The sequence below is a fragment of the Zophobas morio genome, unplaced genomic scaffold (assembly GCF_036711695.1).
Source record: "Zophobas morio isolate AGI-343-1 ecotype UQ-CSIRO unplaced genomic scaffold, CSIRO_AGI_Zmor_V1 ptg000004l, whole genome shotgun sequence".
Taxonomy (NCBI): domain Eukaryota; kingdom Metazoa; phylum Arthropoda; class Insecta; order Coleoptera; family Tenebrionidae; genus Zophobas; species Zophobas morio.
In genome coordinates this window covers 10,924,567-10,937,915 of record NW_026972109.1, presented here as the reverse complement: position 1 = coordinate 10,937,915, position 13,349 = coordinate 10,924,567, and the positions used below count along the sequence as shown (strand labels likewise).

Here is a 13,349-nt window from a genome sequence, read left to right as displayed (position 1 = left end):
AGATAATCGAGAAATTCAAAAATTGCAAAATTGGGAAATTTAAAAATAGGAAAATTTAGGAATTGAAAAATCGAAGGTTGAAAATTTGAGGAATTGAATAAACGAAAAATTATAAAATCGAAAGAAACATTGCAAAAACAAAGGAAATGGAAAAACGAAAAATTGTGATATAAAATGGAGAAAACGAAAATTAAAAAATTGGGAAAACTAAAAACAAAAGCAAGAATTTGAAAAATTGAGAAAACGAAAAATCGAAAAACAAAAAACAGAGATGTTGAAGAATCGAAAAATGAATTTGAGTTTTTGATTTTTCAATTTTTCGATTTGCAGTTTTTCACTTTGGTTTTTCATTTTCTTTATTTATTCAAATATTGGAATTTTCAATATGTCTATCATAATTTTTTGTTTTTTCGTTTCTTCAATTTTTCAATTTTTCTTTTTTTTTGGTTCGTCAATTTTTAGATTTTGCAATTTCTCGATTTAAAATTTCTCCAGTTTTCAAGTTTTAATTTTTCATTTATTTTTTCTTGAAGTTTTCATTTCTTCAAATTTTCGAATAGCAGTTTTTGGTCTCGGCTTTTATAATTTTTTTATTTTTTAGTTTCAGTTTCAGTTTCGATTAGTAATTTTTCAATTTTTGTTTGTTGAGTTTTACGACATGAATATATGAGTTTTTATTTTTAAATTTTTCAGTGTTCCAATTTTCCAACTTTTGGATGTTTTAATTTTTAGTAGGTTAGAAATGAACAATTGAAAAACCGAAAGATTAAAAATTGAAAAGTGCAAAATCAAAAAAAAAAAATGTAAAGGCGAAAATTTGAAAATGCAAAAAATGGGAAATCAGATTATCGAGAAATTATTTAAAAATTCCAAAATTGAAAAATTTGAAAATAGGAAAATTCAGGAATAAAAGAATCGAAGATTGAAAATTTGAGAAATTGAATAAAGGAAAAATATAAAATCGAAAGAAACGTTGCAAAAACAAAGGAAATAAAAAAACGAAAAATTGTTATATACAGAAAACGAGAATTCGGAAAATAAAAGATAGAGAAGTTGAAAAATTGAAAAATGAATTTGAGTTTTCGATATTTCAATTTTTAATTTTTCAATTTTTCACTTGAAATTTTCGAATTGCAACTTTTGGTTTCGGTTTTTATAATTTTTTGTTTTTTCAGTTTTAGTTTCAATTTGTAATTTTTCAATTCTTTATTATTTTTTGTTTGTTCAGTTTTACGACATGAATCTTTGACTTTTTATTTTTAAATTTTTCAGTATTCCAATTTTCTAACTTTCGGATGTTTTAATTTTTAGGTTTTACAAATTTTCGATTTGTAATTTCACCAGTTTTCAATTCTTAATTTTTCAATGTTTAGATTTTTCAATTTTTTTATTTCTACAATTTTTCGATTTGCAAATTTTCGTTTCGGTTTTTTGTTTTCTTAATTTTTTTAATTTCTCGTTTTTTCAATGTTCTGATTTTATAATTTTTCTTTTTTCAGTGTGAAATTTTTCAATTTTTGGATTTTTCAATTTTCGATTTGTAGTTTTTCGATTCTCAATTTTTCGATTCAAAACATGGAGAAATTGTAAAATTGTAAAATTGAAAAATCAAAAATGAAAAATCGAAAAAAATACAAAATGAAAAATCTAAAAATCAACAACTAAAAAAATTGAAGAAATTTATAATTGTAAAACCGAGATTAATTGAGAAACTTAAAAACTGAAAAAGTGCAAAATCGAACAAAAAATTTGTAAAGACGAAATATTGAAAATTAAATAAATCGGGAAAACCAAAAAATCGAGAAATTCAAAAATTGCAAAATTGAAAAATTTTAAAATTGGAAAATTTAGGAACTGAAAAATCGAAGACTCAAAATTGTGATATAAAATGGAGAAACTGAAGATTAAAAAAAATGGGAAAATAAAAAACAAGGATTTCAAAAATTGAAGAAACGCGAAATCGGAAAATAAAATATGGATGAGTTGAAAAATCGAAAAATGATTTTTTTTAAATTTTTTTTGTTTCTTTAATTTTCATATTTTGTAATTTCTCCAGTTTTCAATTTTAACTTTTTAATTTTTTTTTCTTTAACATTTCATTTCTTCAAATTTTCGATTTGCAACTTTTGGTTTCGGTTTTTATACGAGTAATTCTTTGTTTTCTCAATTTCAATTTTTTCAATTATTTCTTTTTTCAATTTTTATTTTTTTTTTTATTTTTTCAGTTTTACGACATGTATCTCTTTGAGTTTTTATTTTTAAATCTTTCAGTGATCCAATTTTCCAACTTTTTGGATGTTTTAATTTTTAGGTATTGTAATTTTTCGATTTGCAATTTCACGAGTTTTCAAATTTTCATTCCTTTAGTTTTGTGATTTATAGTTTGTCGTTTTGGTTTTTATTTTCTTAATTTTTTTATTTCTCGTTTTTTCAATGTTCCCATTTTATGACTTTTCTTTTTCTTTTTTCAGTGTGAAATTTTTCAATTTTCGATGTGCATTTTTTCAGTTTTCAATTTTTCGATCTTTCAACTTTTCGATTCAAAAAATGGAGAACTTGTAAAGTTGTAAAAATTCAAAAATCAAAAATGAAAAACGAAAAAGTACAAGATGAAGACTGAAAATCTACAAATTCTAAATCAAGAAATTGAAAAATTGAAGAAACAAAAAAATTGAAAAACCGAAAGATTAAAGATTGAGAAATTTAAAAATTGAAAAAGTGCAAAATCGAAAAACAAAATATTGTAAAATCGAAATACATATTGAAAATTAAATAAATCGGAAAATTAAAAAATTCAAAATAGAAAAATTAAAAAATTGGAATTCAATAAACGAAAAATTATAAAATCGAAAGAAACGTTGCAAAAATAAAGGAAACGAAGAATCGAAAAATTGTAATATAAAATGGAGAAAATGAAAATTAAAAAATCGGGAAAATAAAAACTAAAAACAAGAATCTGAAAAATTGAGGAAACGAAAAATCCACAAATGAAAAACCGTAATATCAAAAAATTTAAAAATTTCAAATCGAAAAGTTCAAGGAACGAAAAATTGAAAAATTTGGAGTGGGCAAATTCAAGAATTGAAAAAATTAAAGTTAACACGAAAAATTATGAAAATCGAAACATTCAAAAATGAAAAAACAAAAAATTGTGATACAAAAAATTGGCCAAAGATAAATAAATCCAGATTTTTTGAATTTTATTTTGTTAACCCTTATAAGTTGAAATCAAGATATGTATCTAATTTTAAACTAAATCTAAAGCTTCAAGTTAGTTTTTCCATAACAAAATTTTGTGGAGTGAGTCGTTCTCGATTTAATTAATACAATGTATTGCCTCATTGATTATTTTTTAGAGCTACCCTGTATAAGTAATTCCAAAAACCATCATTAATGTCATTGAGTTACAAAGTTACAAAAATTCCTTGTAATGTCGTAAATTTCTTAGAATCAGATTTAGTTTTTCAATGAAAATTGCATCCGCAGGAATAATATAATTGCCATAACATTACAAACCACCAAGATAAAAATTGTTGCGGTAGTTACGTCCTAGTTTCACGAAGAGGTCGTCGTTTTGCCTTGTTTTTGCAAACTTTCAGAGCAAAAATATTGTTAACTATGTCTATTAGTGCTACAAAATGAGAACTTATTACCACATTATTTACTGGCACCGTTCGTGTGATATTAGCGTAAGTATACAATTACTACCATAACTAGTTCACTACAAAACTACATACAATGAACTGTAAATACCATCAAAGACCTACGTTATTACAAAAAATTAAGCGAATATTTTCGTCCTAATCAGGCAACAAATTGCTACATACACTTTACCAAACAAAATAAAACCTCTCCGTTCCCTCGAAACAGTCAACTTTTATTAATTCCGAAAGCGTGTCAGTATTGTATTCGTCGCAGATGGAGGTAAATGGCAAATAAACACGAGAACATCCTTCTTAACTTACAAGCCAAACAAAAAGATCGAGTTAGCCGGGTGGTGTGTTACTGTAATGAAGTTAGCGAACGCCACTCGGGAAATAAGCAAACCCTTACTCAAACACAACCACTTTATTACATCAGATTTTCAACTCTTAGGGAATAAATTGTGCGAATAAATCCGAATTATGATAGCACGAAAAAAGTAAAGAACAAACACAACACAGCGAGTCGTACATTCAGTTTTAATTTGCCTCTTCGTCGAGCGAAGAGTAAGTGTTGTCCAAAGTTGAGTAAGATCGAGGGGTTTTGGTATCATCTAGAAGGACAGAACTGTGATCCTGAAATGGGTAATTCAAAAGGACGTACTTTTACTATTATTTGGAACATACCTTCTCCAGCTCAAGCAACAGTGGGCAAAACAACAAATTCATAAACCCCATCACTCTCATTAGCCACGGAAAACCAAAAATGTGGACAGCTTGTCCACCTAAGAGTGGTCCAAAAGCATAAGCCAAACTCACGAAGACTTGCTGGAGGGCGTAGACAGGTCCGTACTGGTTGCTTCCTTTCTTGTCTACTAGATTGGCCAAAAAAGGGACTAAAGCGGCATCCACAGCCCCCACGCTTAAACCAAGTCCGAAATGTGGCAACGACAATTGCGATAAAGTGCTAGCTAAAGGAAGAGCACAACAGCTCAGTCCGGCAAGAACTAAAGCGCTAAAAGCTACTCTCCACGATGCCATGGGTAGTAAACCTAGAAACTTATTTATTGCTTCGATTTCAAATTCCGAGTACGTACCTGCACAATGTGAACCAATGAAATATCCAACACTGTCTGGAATAAAAACAGCACCCAGTTGCCACCGCGAAGGCGGTGGGTTTAAATGGGCCAACAACCACATGGGTACACAAGGTTCCAAAATAGCCATCGTGGATGTACAAATACAAATAGTAAAAGTGGTAACCATCAGTTGCTTGTCGTTCAACAAACTCAAAAATTGCCCACACTTGATTTCGTCAATTGTTGTTTCGTTGCTCTTGTCATCGATGTACCAGAGTTGAAGAACTAATCAATCGTTGTTTGACGTTTGTAAATATTCAAACTTACCTATACTGACACAAATCAAGAAGGCAATTATTAGAAAAGGCGCTGGTTTTCCGAGAAGTTGGTAGGCGGCTCCTCCGAGTGGGTATCCAATTAGGACACCCAAAGCGATACCACCGAATGCCAAGGGCATTATTTTTGCCCTCATGTTTTGGGAAACGTTTTTCGCTAGGATCGACATTCCGCTTACGGCTATGGCAGCCGAAGAGCTACCATGAAGGGCTCTCGCTAGGACCAAAATTCCGTATGAATTTCCATAAGCGAACACTACAATTGTCCAGTTACGCGACATAAATTGGTGAAAAATAACATACAAAATGTAGCTAGAAGCATATTGCAAGAACCCAGTAACAAAGGGATGCAGCAACCCATTATTTCGGTCAAATAACCCATGAAAGGGGTGAACGCCAACTGGACGAACGCTTTGGAAGCTAGAAGGGCACCCAAAGGTCCGTTATCATTTTCCAAAGTTTCGAACTTCTCCTGCAAAGGGCTTAAAGTCTTAGGACCCAATCTAGAATTGTCATGATTGTCGATATTTTGGTTTGAGAATAAGTAATCGGGGATTATTGGAACTGAAATATTGTTGGTAGTCACAGTATTGATTAATAAGGGTAATAACTTACCGACTACAGTAAGAAGCACATTATCCAAGAAAAACGATAAATATATTATGAGAAACAAGGAAAGGTTTGAGTTGCGGAGAGACTGTATTAGGAGTTGCATCGCTGGGGAAGTCCGAGGTGAGACTGAATTTTCCAGGGGATGTTAATAGTGGAGCATCTGTCGTAAAGGTTACCGGGAAATCGTATAAAGTGGTTTTCAATGAGAAATTTAACGCTTCGGTTGTTTGCGGTGCTAACGTTGTTATCATCTTTAGCCAGACCCACTCAAGATTTTATACACAGGGTTGGAGGTAAAAAATTTATTGACTAGTACAAGAGAGCGACAAATAAATTACAATAAGTTATGTGGGCAGGGGGAGATAAGGCGACTCTTTACTAAAACTAGAAGAATCAGTGACGGCGCTAAGGGATTTTCGAAGTGCTAAATAAACACAAATAAGGTCACAATTTTTGTGGAACACGCACTTCTAGAACTTCCGTTAGCCTCGTCCTTAATAAACCACAAGCCAATCGCTCGAGTATTGAACAAATCTATCAGATGCATGATGTTAAATCTCGGTCATCACAACAATAGCTACTACCACTACCTGTAACACTTTGCACACTTGTGCAAATCTAACAGTTCATTAGCACTTCTACGTAACTAGCCTACAATCAACCCTATTTTTATATTAACAACTCCGATTTATTAACGCCACACGTCCGTTAAAATTGAATGAACTCCTTATCTGATCCGTGCCCACTATTTGCGGAAACAATGCAAACTTCGCTTTACATAAAAAAAAACATCCGGCCTTCTACTTTTCACATTATTGTGCAAATAAATGATTTCATCTCGCAACAATACAGTGACCTCTAAAACCTTGTCACTTTATCATCATGAACGGGCGAATCGCAGCGTGCGTCGAAATCGTCATCTTCGGGCAAATGCGGGCAAGAGTACAAATCGGGCTGTTGCATTGTCGTGAGTCCGGCCCTGGCGACGGTGACGGCATTAATCGCGGCCACATTGACACAGTCGTACACAGGCTAGAAAAATAAAGAAAGTTCAGTAGAGTGTGTCAAGTCCCGTTTTGCGTGAAAGCTAGTAATGATAGCTGATGCGGTATGGGAACAATCTTAGAACAAATGGAAAAATGAAAGACCGGTTTCGTTTAGAACGGAAGCTTCAGCAGGCTGATAATTAATCTGTAATGTGCGTAAATACTTCAATAACTCACGGCTGTTGGTAACAAAACAATGACAATTATACCTGAGTTCCGGCTCTGTAGATGTCCATGGCGCTGGTAGTGGCTGCCAGAGATGGTAAAGCACTTGTCATTTTATCGCGGGCTGCGGCAATAGTCATTAGATAAGTCCGAGGGATGAAAATGGTACCCAAAAGAGCACTTGCTGTGGAAATAAGACCAAAACAAAGAACCGAGTCCTTGTATTGTTTACCCAAAAATGCGTAAGATGGTAACCAGATGCACCACAAAAACGAAATTGTTATAACGGCGAATGTAAAGTACTTTCCTTCTTTATAGTTTCTTTGGCATTTGATGATAAGAGGAGAGAGACAGAGAAGAAGGAGCAGGAGCATCACGTTATATGAAAGAAGATAGATGAAAGAGTGTCCTTTGAAGATGTCGTTACAACGGTTAACTACCTGGAAGCTAAGAGCTGCTTGTACACCAAAAATAAATAGACAGAGGAAAGACTGAACAGGACCTGCGACGTGCGACATAAAACCTATTTCTTTCGAAGCTGTAGCCAGAAGAATGCTTCGACTCAAGATTAGGGAAAAAGCTGCCGCAAAGCTCAGAGTTATGGCTAAAGCTCTAGCTACACAAATCGAATTTTTGGAACTTTTGTCCCCTTCGAGTGATAGCGGAAGGATTGAGCAATACATCAACATCACAGTGATTAAAAGGAGTATTGACAACATGGGGTTACCTTCCAGGACGTTCCTGCGACAGATTGATACAAGAAGGAAGATTAAAATAGCTATGCAAAGTAAAACCCCGAGTAAGGATAAAGACAAGAAAGCAAAAACCCAACTCTCTGTTCGTATAGTCATTTCACAGTCTTCGGGTGCAAACTTGAAGTTGCTACGAAAGTCGAAATTTTTGCACTGCTTCTGGCAACCTCCCTCTTGAGACATGCATGTGTAGCTAGACGTGTTATTGTCGAAATCAAACGAAGACAACTGAGTTAAATTATCACTGAAGAAATTATAGACGAAGAGTTTGGTACGAAGGAGTGAGGCATTGTCAGACTTGTAGATGTAATAGTTAATACTGGATGTTTCAATTTTGAGCAAATCGATAATTTGAGATGGTTCCAACATGAATGGGCGCGCTTTTCCGAAATTTTTGAGACACAGTTTGTAGTTGGAGTGGGTACAGTTGTTGAGAGCTTGTTTCAGACTTTGCGCGTAGGTTACCAATGGGGTGGCGATTTCAAACAGTTGGGGGGTAAGAGTGTAGTAGTGTTGCTCTTGGTGGTCAAAATTGTGAGCGGAGTGAGCGCTTATGATGTAGGTGTTTTCCGGTAAATCTAAAACAATGTTGTTAGTGGATTTAATGAAAAATTTGATAATTACCGTTTAATATTGCGTCATCGGTTGGGACCACGATTGCGTTGGTGATGTCAAAATTTTTGGCAACGGTTGCAATGAAGTCGTGGGTGCCGAAAATTACAAAGTATTCTGATGACACATTTCTTGATAGTTTGTTAGAACTGAAAAAATGTGGTTGGAGCTTTAAATTAATTTGGGTACATACCGGGTGTCTGGAAAATGATGGATTACTCTTCAGTACGTTATGTATGGGGTTTCAAAAAAAATAATCAAAAAATTTTTTATGATGTAGATTAAGAAAAAAACGTAATTTTATAAAAGTAAAATTGGTAACAAAGCACACACCTAATGCGTGAATACCTCTGGTTTACTTTCTGATTTCTTTGTAGCGATGGTGAGTGAAATCTCCTTTTATTTTTTATTTTTTTTAGGATAATAACCATAAAAACAATAGTCATTAATCGTTGTGCATTATTATTAATAAAACAAATTGTTATTTTTCATTAATAAATAAACAAAAAATAGCTATTAACATACCTAGGATGTAAAGAAAGTATGGCATCGTTTACATTCGTGGTGTGTTCAAGATTTTATCGGTTTCTGCCCATTTAAATCCAATAATTAAAAAATTAATTCAAAAATCGATAAATTTGGTTGATCACGTCTGCATGATATATTTGGGTGTCGTAGTTACTTTTAGTTGTTTATTCAAAAAAATATTTTTTACCCTACTGATTTTACATACAGGATACAGTTATGGCTTTCCTACCAGCCAAACTTTATAAACGTAAACAGCCATTTAACAGACAGAAACCGGCAAAAAACATTTAATAAGATAAACTATAAACAAAAACAAAACCAACAAAAGAAAAATCCATTAAAGCATAACCAACTAAACACTAGAGAAGATGTCCAAAATTCCTGCCTTGTGCATATAAGAAAACTCGTAATGTTTCCAAATTTTGATCATTTTGTGGAAACTCTAGTCTAAGATAAAACTTATTTGGCAAATGACATATCTTGCAAGAAAACAGGGCGGGTGGGCGGGGCTAATAGCTACTAAGATAAGACACATTTTGGCAAATGAAATACCTTCCAAGAAAAGAGAGGGTGGGTGGGCGGGGTTAGTTAGTGTTAGGACTGATTAGCCCCGCCCACCCTCCTCGCCTACGTGTTAGAACTGATTAACCCCCCCCACCCACCCCTCCTGCATTTCAGGGATCCATTCTATCTGCTCCAAATGAAAAATGGATCTTATTCTGAACAAAAATAAAATCGTTAGAATGAGAACAGCGCGGACGGATAGGTCTAGTACCTGCTAAGATAAGACTGATTTTGGCAAATGACATACCTTCTAAGAAAGGAAAGGGTGGGTGGGCGCGGTTAGTAACTGCTAAAATAAGATCGATTTTGGCAAATGAGATATCCTCCAAGAAAAGAGAAGGTTGGTGGGCAGGGCTAGTACGTGTTAGGACTGATTAACCCCGCCCATCCACTTCGCCTACGTGCTAGGACTGATTAACCCCGCCCACCCACCCCACCTGCATTTCAGTGATACCTTTTATCTGCACCAAATGAAAGATGGATCTTATTCTGAACAAAAATAAAATCGTTAGAATGGGAACAGCGCGGGCGGATGGGTCTAGTACCTGCTAAGATAAGACTGATTTTGGCAAATGACATACCTTCTAAGAAAGGAAAAGGTGGGTGGGCGGGGTTAGTAACTGCTAAAATAAGATCGATTTTGGCAAATGAAATACCCTCCAAGAAAAGAGAGGGTGGGTGGGCGGGGTTAGTATGTGTTAGGACAGATTAACCCCGCCTACCCTTCCCTCCTACGTGTCAGGACTGATTAACCCCGCCTACCCACCCCTCCTGCATTTCAGGGATCCATTTTATCTACACCAAATGAAAGATGGATCTTATTCTGAACAAAAATAAAATCGTTAGAATGAGAACAGCGCGGACGGATGGGTCTAGAACCTGCTAAGATAAGACTGATTTTGGCAAATGACATACCTTCTAAGAAAAGAAAGGGTGGGTGGGTGGGGCTAGTAACTGCTAAAATAAAACCGATTTTGGCAAATGAGATACTCTCCAAGAAAAGAGAAGGTGGGTGGGCAGGGCTAGTACGTGTTAGGACTGATTAACCCCGCCCATCCACCCCGCCTACGTGTTAGGACTGATTAACCTCGCTCACTTATCCCTCCTGCATTTCAGGGATCCATTTTATCTGCTCCAAATGAAAAATGGATCTTATTCTGAACAAAAATAAAATCGTTAGAATGAGAACAGCGCGGACGGATGGGTCTAGTACCTGCTAAGATAAGACTGATTTTGGCAAATGACATACCTTCTAAGAAAGGAAAGGGTGGGTGGGCGGGGTTAGTAACTGCTAAAATAAGACCGATTTTGGCAAATGAGATACCCTCCAAGAAAAGAGAAGGTTGGTGGGCAGGGCTAGTACGTGTTAGGACTGATTAACCCCGCCCATCCACCCCGCCTACGTGTCAGGACTGATTAACCTCGCCCACCCACCCCACCTGCATAGTACCTGCTAAGATAAGACTGATTTTGGCAAATGACATACCTTCTAAGAAAGGAAAGGGTGGGTGGGTGGGGCTAGTAACTGTTAAACTAAGACTGATTTTGGCAAATGAGAGACCTTCTAAGAAAAGAGAGGGTGGGTGGGCGGGGCTAGTACGTGTTAAGACTGATTAGTCCCACTCACCCACCCTGCCGGCATTTCAGTGATCCTTTTTATCTGCTCCAAATGAAAAATGGAAATTAAAATTATACTGAACAAAAATAAAATCGTTAGAATGAGAAAACGGCGGGCGGGTGGTTCTAGTATCTGATAAGATAAGACTGATTTTGGCAGATGACATACCCTCTAAGAGAAGAGAGGGTGGGTGGGCGGGGCTACGACCTTCTAAAACAAGACCGATTTTGGCAAATGACACATTTCAAGTTCATCCAGCAACAAAACATCAGATTCCTTTAAATTGACCCGAAAATACAACACCAGGGGACCTAAAATTAACTGCAAACATTTTAAACGCAGGGATTTGAAAACTTTGAGAATTTTTGATACGTCAAACATTTTTAACTGCTTACTCGATATTTGCTGATTTGTACCTCGCTTTTTATCAGGCAAACATTGTTGTCAAATGGAATTTTATCAAATTATTACAAAAACAACACAACGATATCTTTGTACATTCTAACTAAAATGGTAATTAAGCATGGTCATGGACGAGATAAATATTAACGAACGTAGCAAAAGAACCAATTTTAAAATCATTATAAGTCCACAAAAATGTGAGAAGAAATTTTTTTACTATTTTTCCCAGCCTCACCAGTTGATTGTTAAAAACGTAGAGGAGAGTTAATCCACCATTTTCCAGACACCCCTTTATTAAAGTTGACTTTTTCCTAAGCAGGGTGTTTACGTATATAGTTTTTAAATGAAAAAAAAATAAGATTTTTATCTTAATGGTATCAATATTTTATCTCTAAGGTGCATTTTTTATTGACCTTCATCTTTTTTTATTTTTCGAAGTAGTTGTTGCATCATTCGGCCTACTCGAGTAGATTTCAGAGTAATAAACATTCAAATTTTATTTGCTACATCCTCACGAATTTAATATCTACAAGTGTAATAAAAACTTTTAATAGGGGAATGTGGGACAAAATGTGATAAAACCAAAAACGAAACATTACATTAAAATTTGAATTTGTGTAGTAGGTTTAGGTGGTTTCTGATAAATACAGAGTCATGTGTCATGTATATTCGTACTACGCACTGGTATTCCCAGTTAGTTGACAGTGACAAACACTACATACAAAAATTTCACTGTCTGTATAGGGGAACTGTAAAACTTGTAAATATTTGTGTTTTTGCTTTATTTATAACAGCAACGCATATTTCATTATATTATAAGTAATGTACTAGAATATATCCGTAATTTAATTATTAAAAAATATAGTATTTTTCTCGCAACTTTTCCATTTTAGTTTACCCTCCTATAGACAATTATTTTTAAAATAATCTGGATCAATATGAGAAAGATTAATGACACCTTTGTTATGTGCTTAAAAATGGAAGAAAGAAGACGAAGAAGCTTTTAAATTTTAAATATAATTATATAATTCACTACTTAAGACAGTCTTGTGTTTAATTTTATGGCATTTTTTTCTGTTGTCAATAAAAACTTCGTAACACGGAAACCGCATATCTCTTTAAATCGAACAAAAAATACATCCATTAGTGAATGAACATCTGCCGTTACGTGAATAATAGTAACACGTGTATTTACTTACTTGGCAGCGAGAAAATACTCATTGACACAAATCCATTCCTTTCGAGAAACTTTTAAAAATTCGTCTAAAACAACTTCGTCTTGTGCAACCACCGTAACATTTTCCACCCAATTTAGAGCCCTTAGTAACGCAACCGAAGCCTTAACTAGCGGTAAAGCGCACTTAACCGTTTGCATAACACTTAAATCCAATACGTCACAAAACTTTTGAACTTTCGAGGAAAAACGCGACGTGGTGACCAAACCCAGCAAAAATTCTTCCTTTTTTTTCTGAAACAAGTCAAAAATCGTGGCGTATTCTTCATCCTCGTTACACGTCTTGTAAATGGTCATTCCAAAACTCAGTCCTGGCACAACATCGGAAGAGTTGAGCTGGTGTATGGTCCATATTACCGAATCCACCATAGAATGTTCAAACTCCGTAAGGAGATCCGTGCTGTTGCATTCGTTACGTAAAATAACCGCTACGTTCACGTCCCCGTCCCTTCTCCGAACTTCTTTAACCCCGTCTAACTTTATTGCACCGAAATTCGTGAGAATGAGTACGATCGAATAAAAGGCCCTCATTGCACTGGCACCTATTTTCACGTACGCTCATGAAACTCAAATACAATGGCCCACGAGCGTTTTCCGGTTCCGTCAAACGCATCAATGCACAATTTCTTGTTTTTATTTTTAATGTTTGGACAAAATAGAGGACCTTGCTCGAGCCCATCCACAACCCCACTGTGTGACTCAGAAATAATTTGCTTAGCAACGAATCGATACAAACTTGTGTATTTAAGGATAATAATGCA

The 13,349-nt window shown here is 34.8% G+C and overlaps 2 protein-coding genes across 2 annotated transcripts; both read right to left on the bottom strand.

Moving 5' to 3' along the window:
• Window positions 1-3,354: 3,354 nt before the first annotated feature.
• Window positions 3,355-6,507, bottom strand: LOC135141325 (synaptic vesicular amine transporter-like). Its single transcript, XM_064072321.1, has 6 exons — window positions 5,671-6,507; window positions 5,359-5,619; window positions 5,048-5,311; window positions 4,739-5,005; window positions 4,329-4,693; window positions 3,355-4,277 (listed from the first exon to the last, which is right to left on the bottom strand). The coding sequence occupies exons 1-6, from the start codon at window positions 5,768-5,770 to the stop codon at window positions 4,182-4,184; spliced, it is 1,353 nt and encodes a 450-aa protein (XP_063928391.1). The 5' UTR covers window positions 5,771-6,507; the 3' UTR covers window positions 3,355-4,181.
• On the bottom strand, window positions 5,955-13,310 carry LOC135141319 (protein bride of sevenless). The gene is made up of 4 exons (XM_064072308.1): window positions 12,554-13,310; window positions 8,255-8,391; window positions 6,923-8,208; window positions 5,955-6,699 (listed from the first exon to the last, which is right to left on the bottom strand). The coding sequence occupies exons 1-4, from the start codon at window positions 13,117-13,119 to the stop codon at window positions 6,526-6,528; spliced, it is 2,163 nt and encodes a 720-aa protein (XP_063928378.1). The 5' UTR covers window positions 13,120-13,310; the 3' UTR covers window positions 5,955-6,525.
• Between the last annotated feature and the right edge of the window lie 39 nt (window positions 13,311-13,349).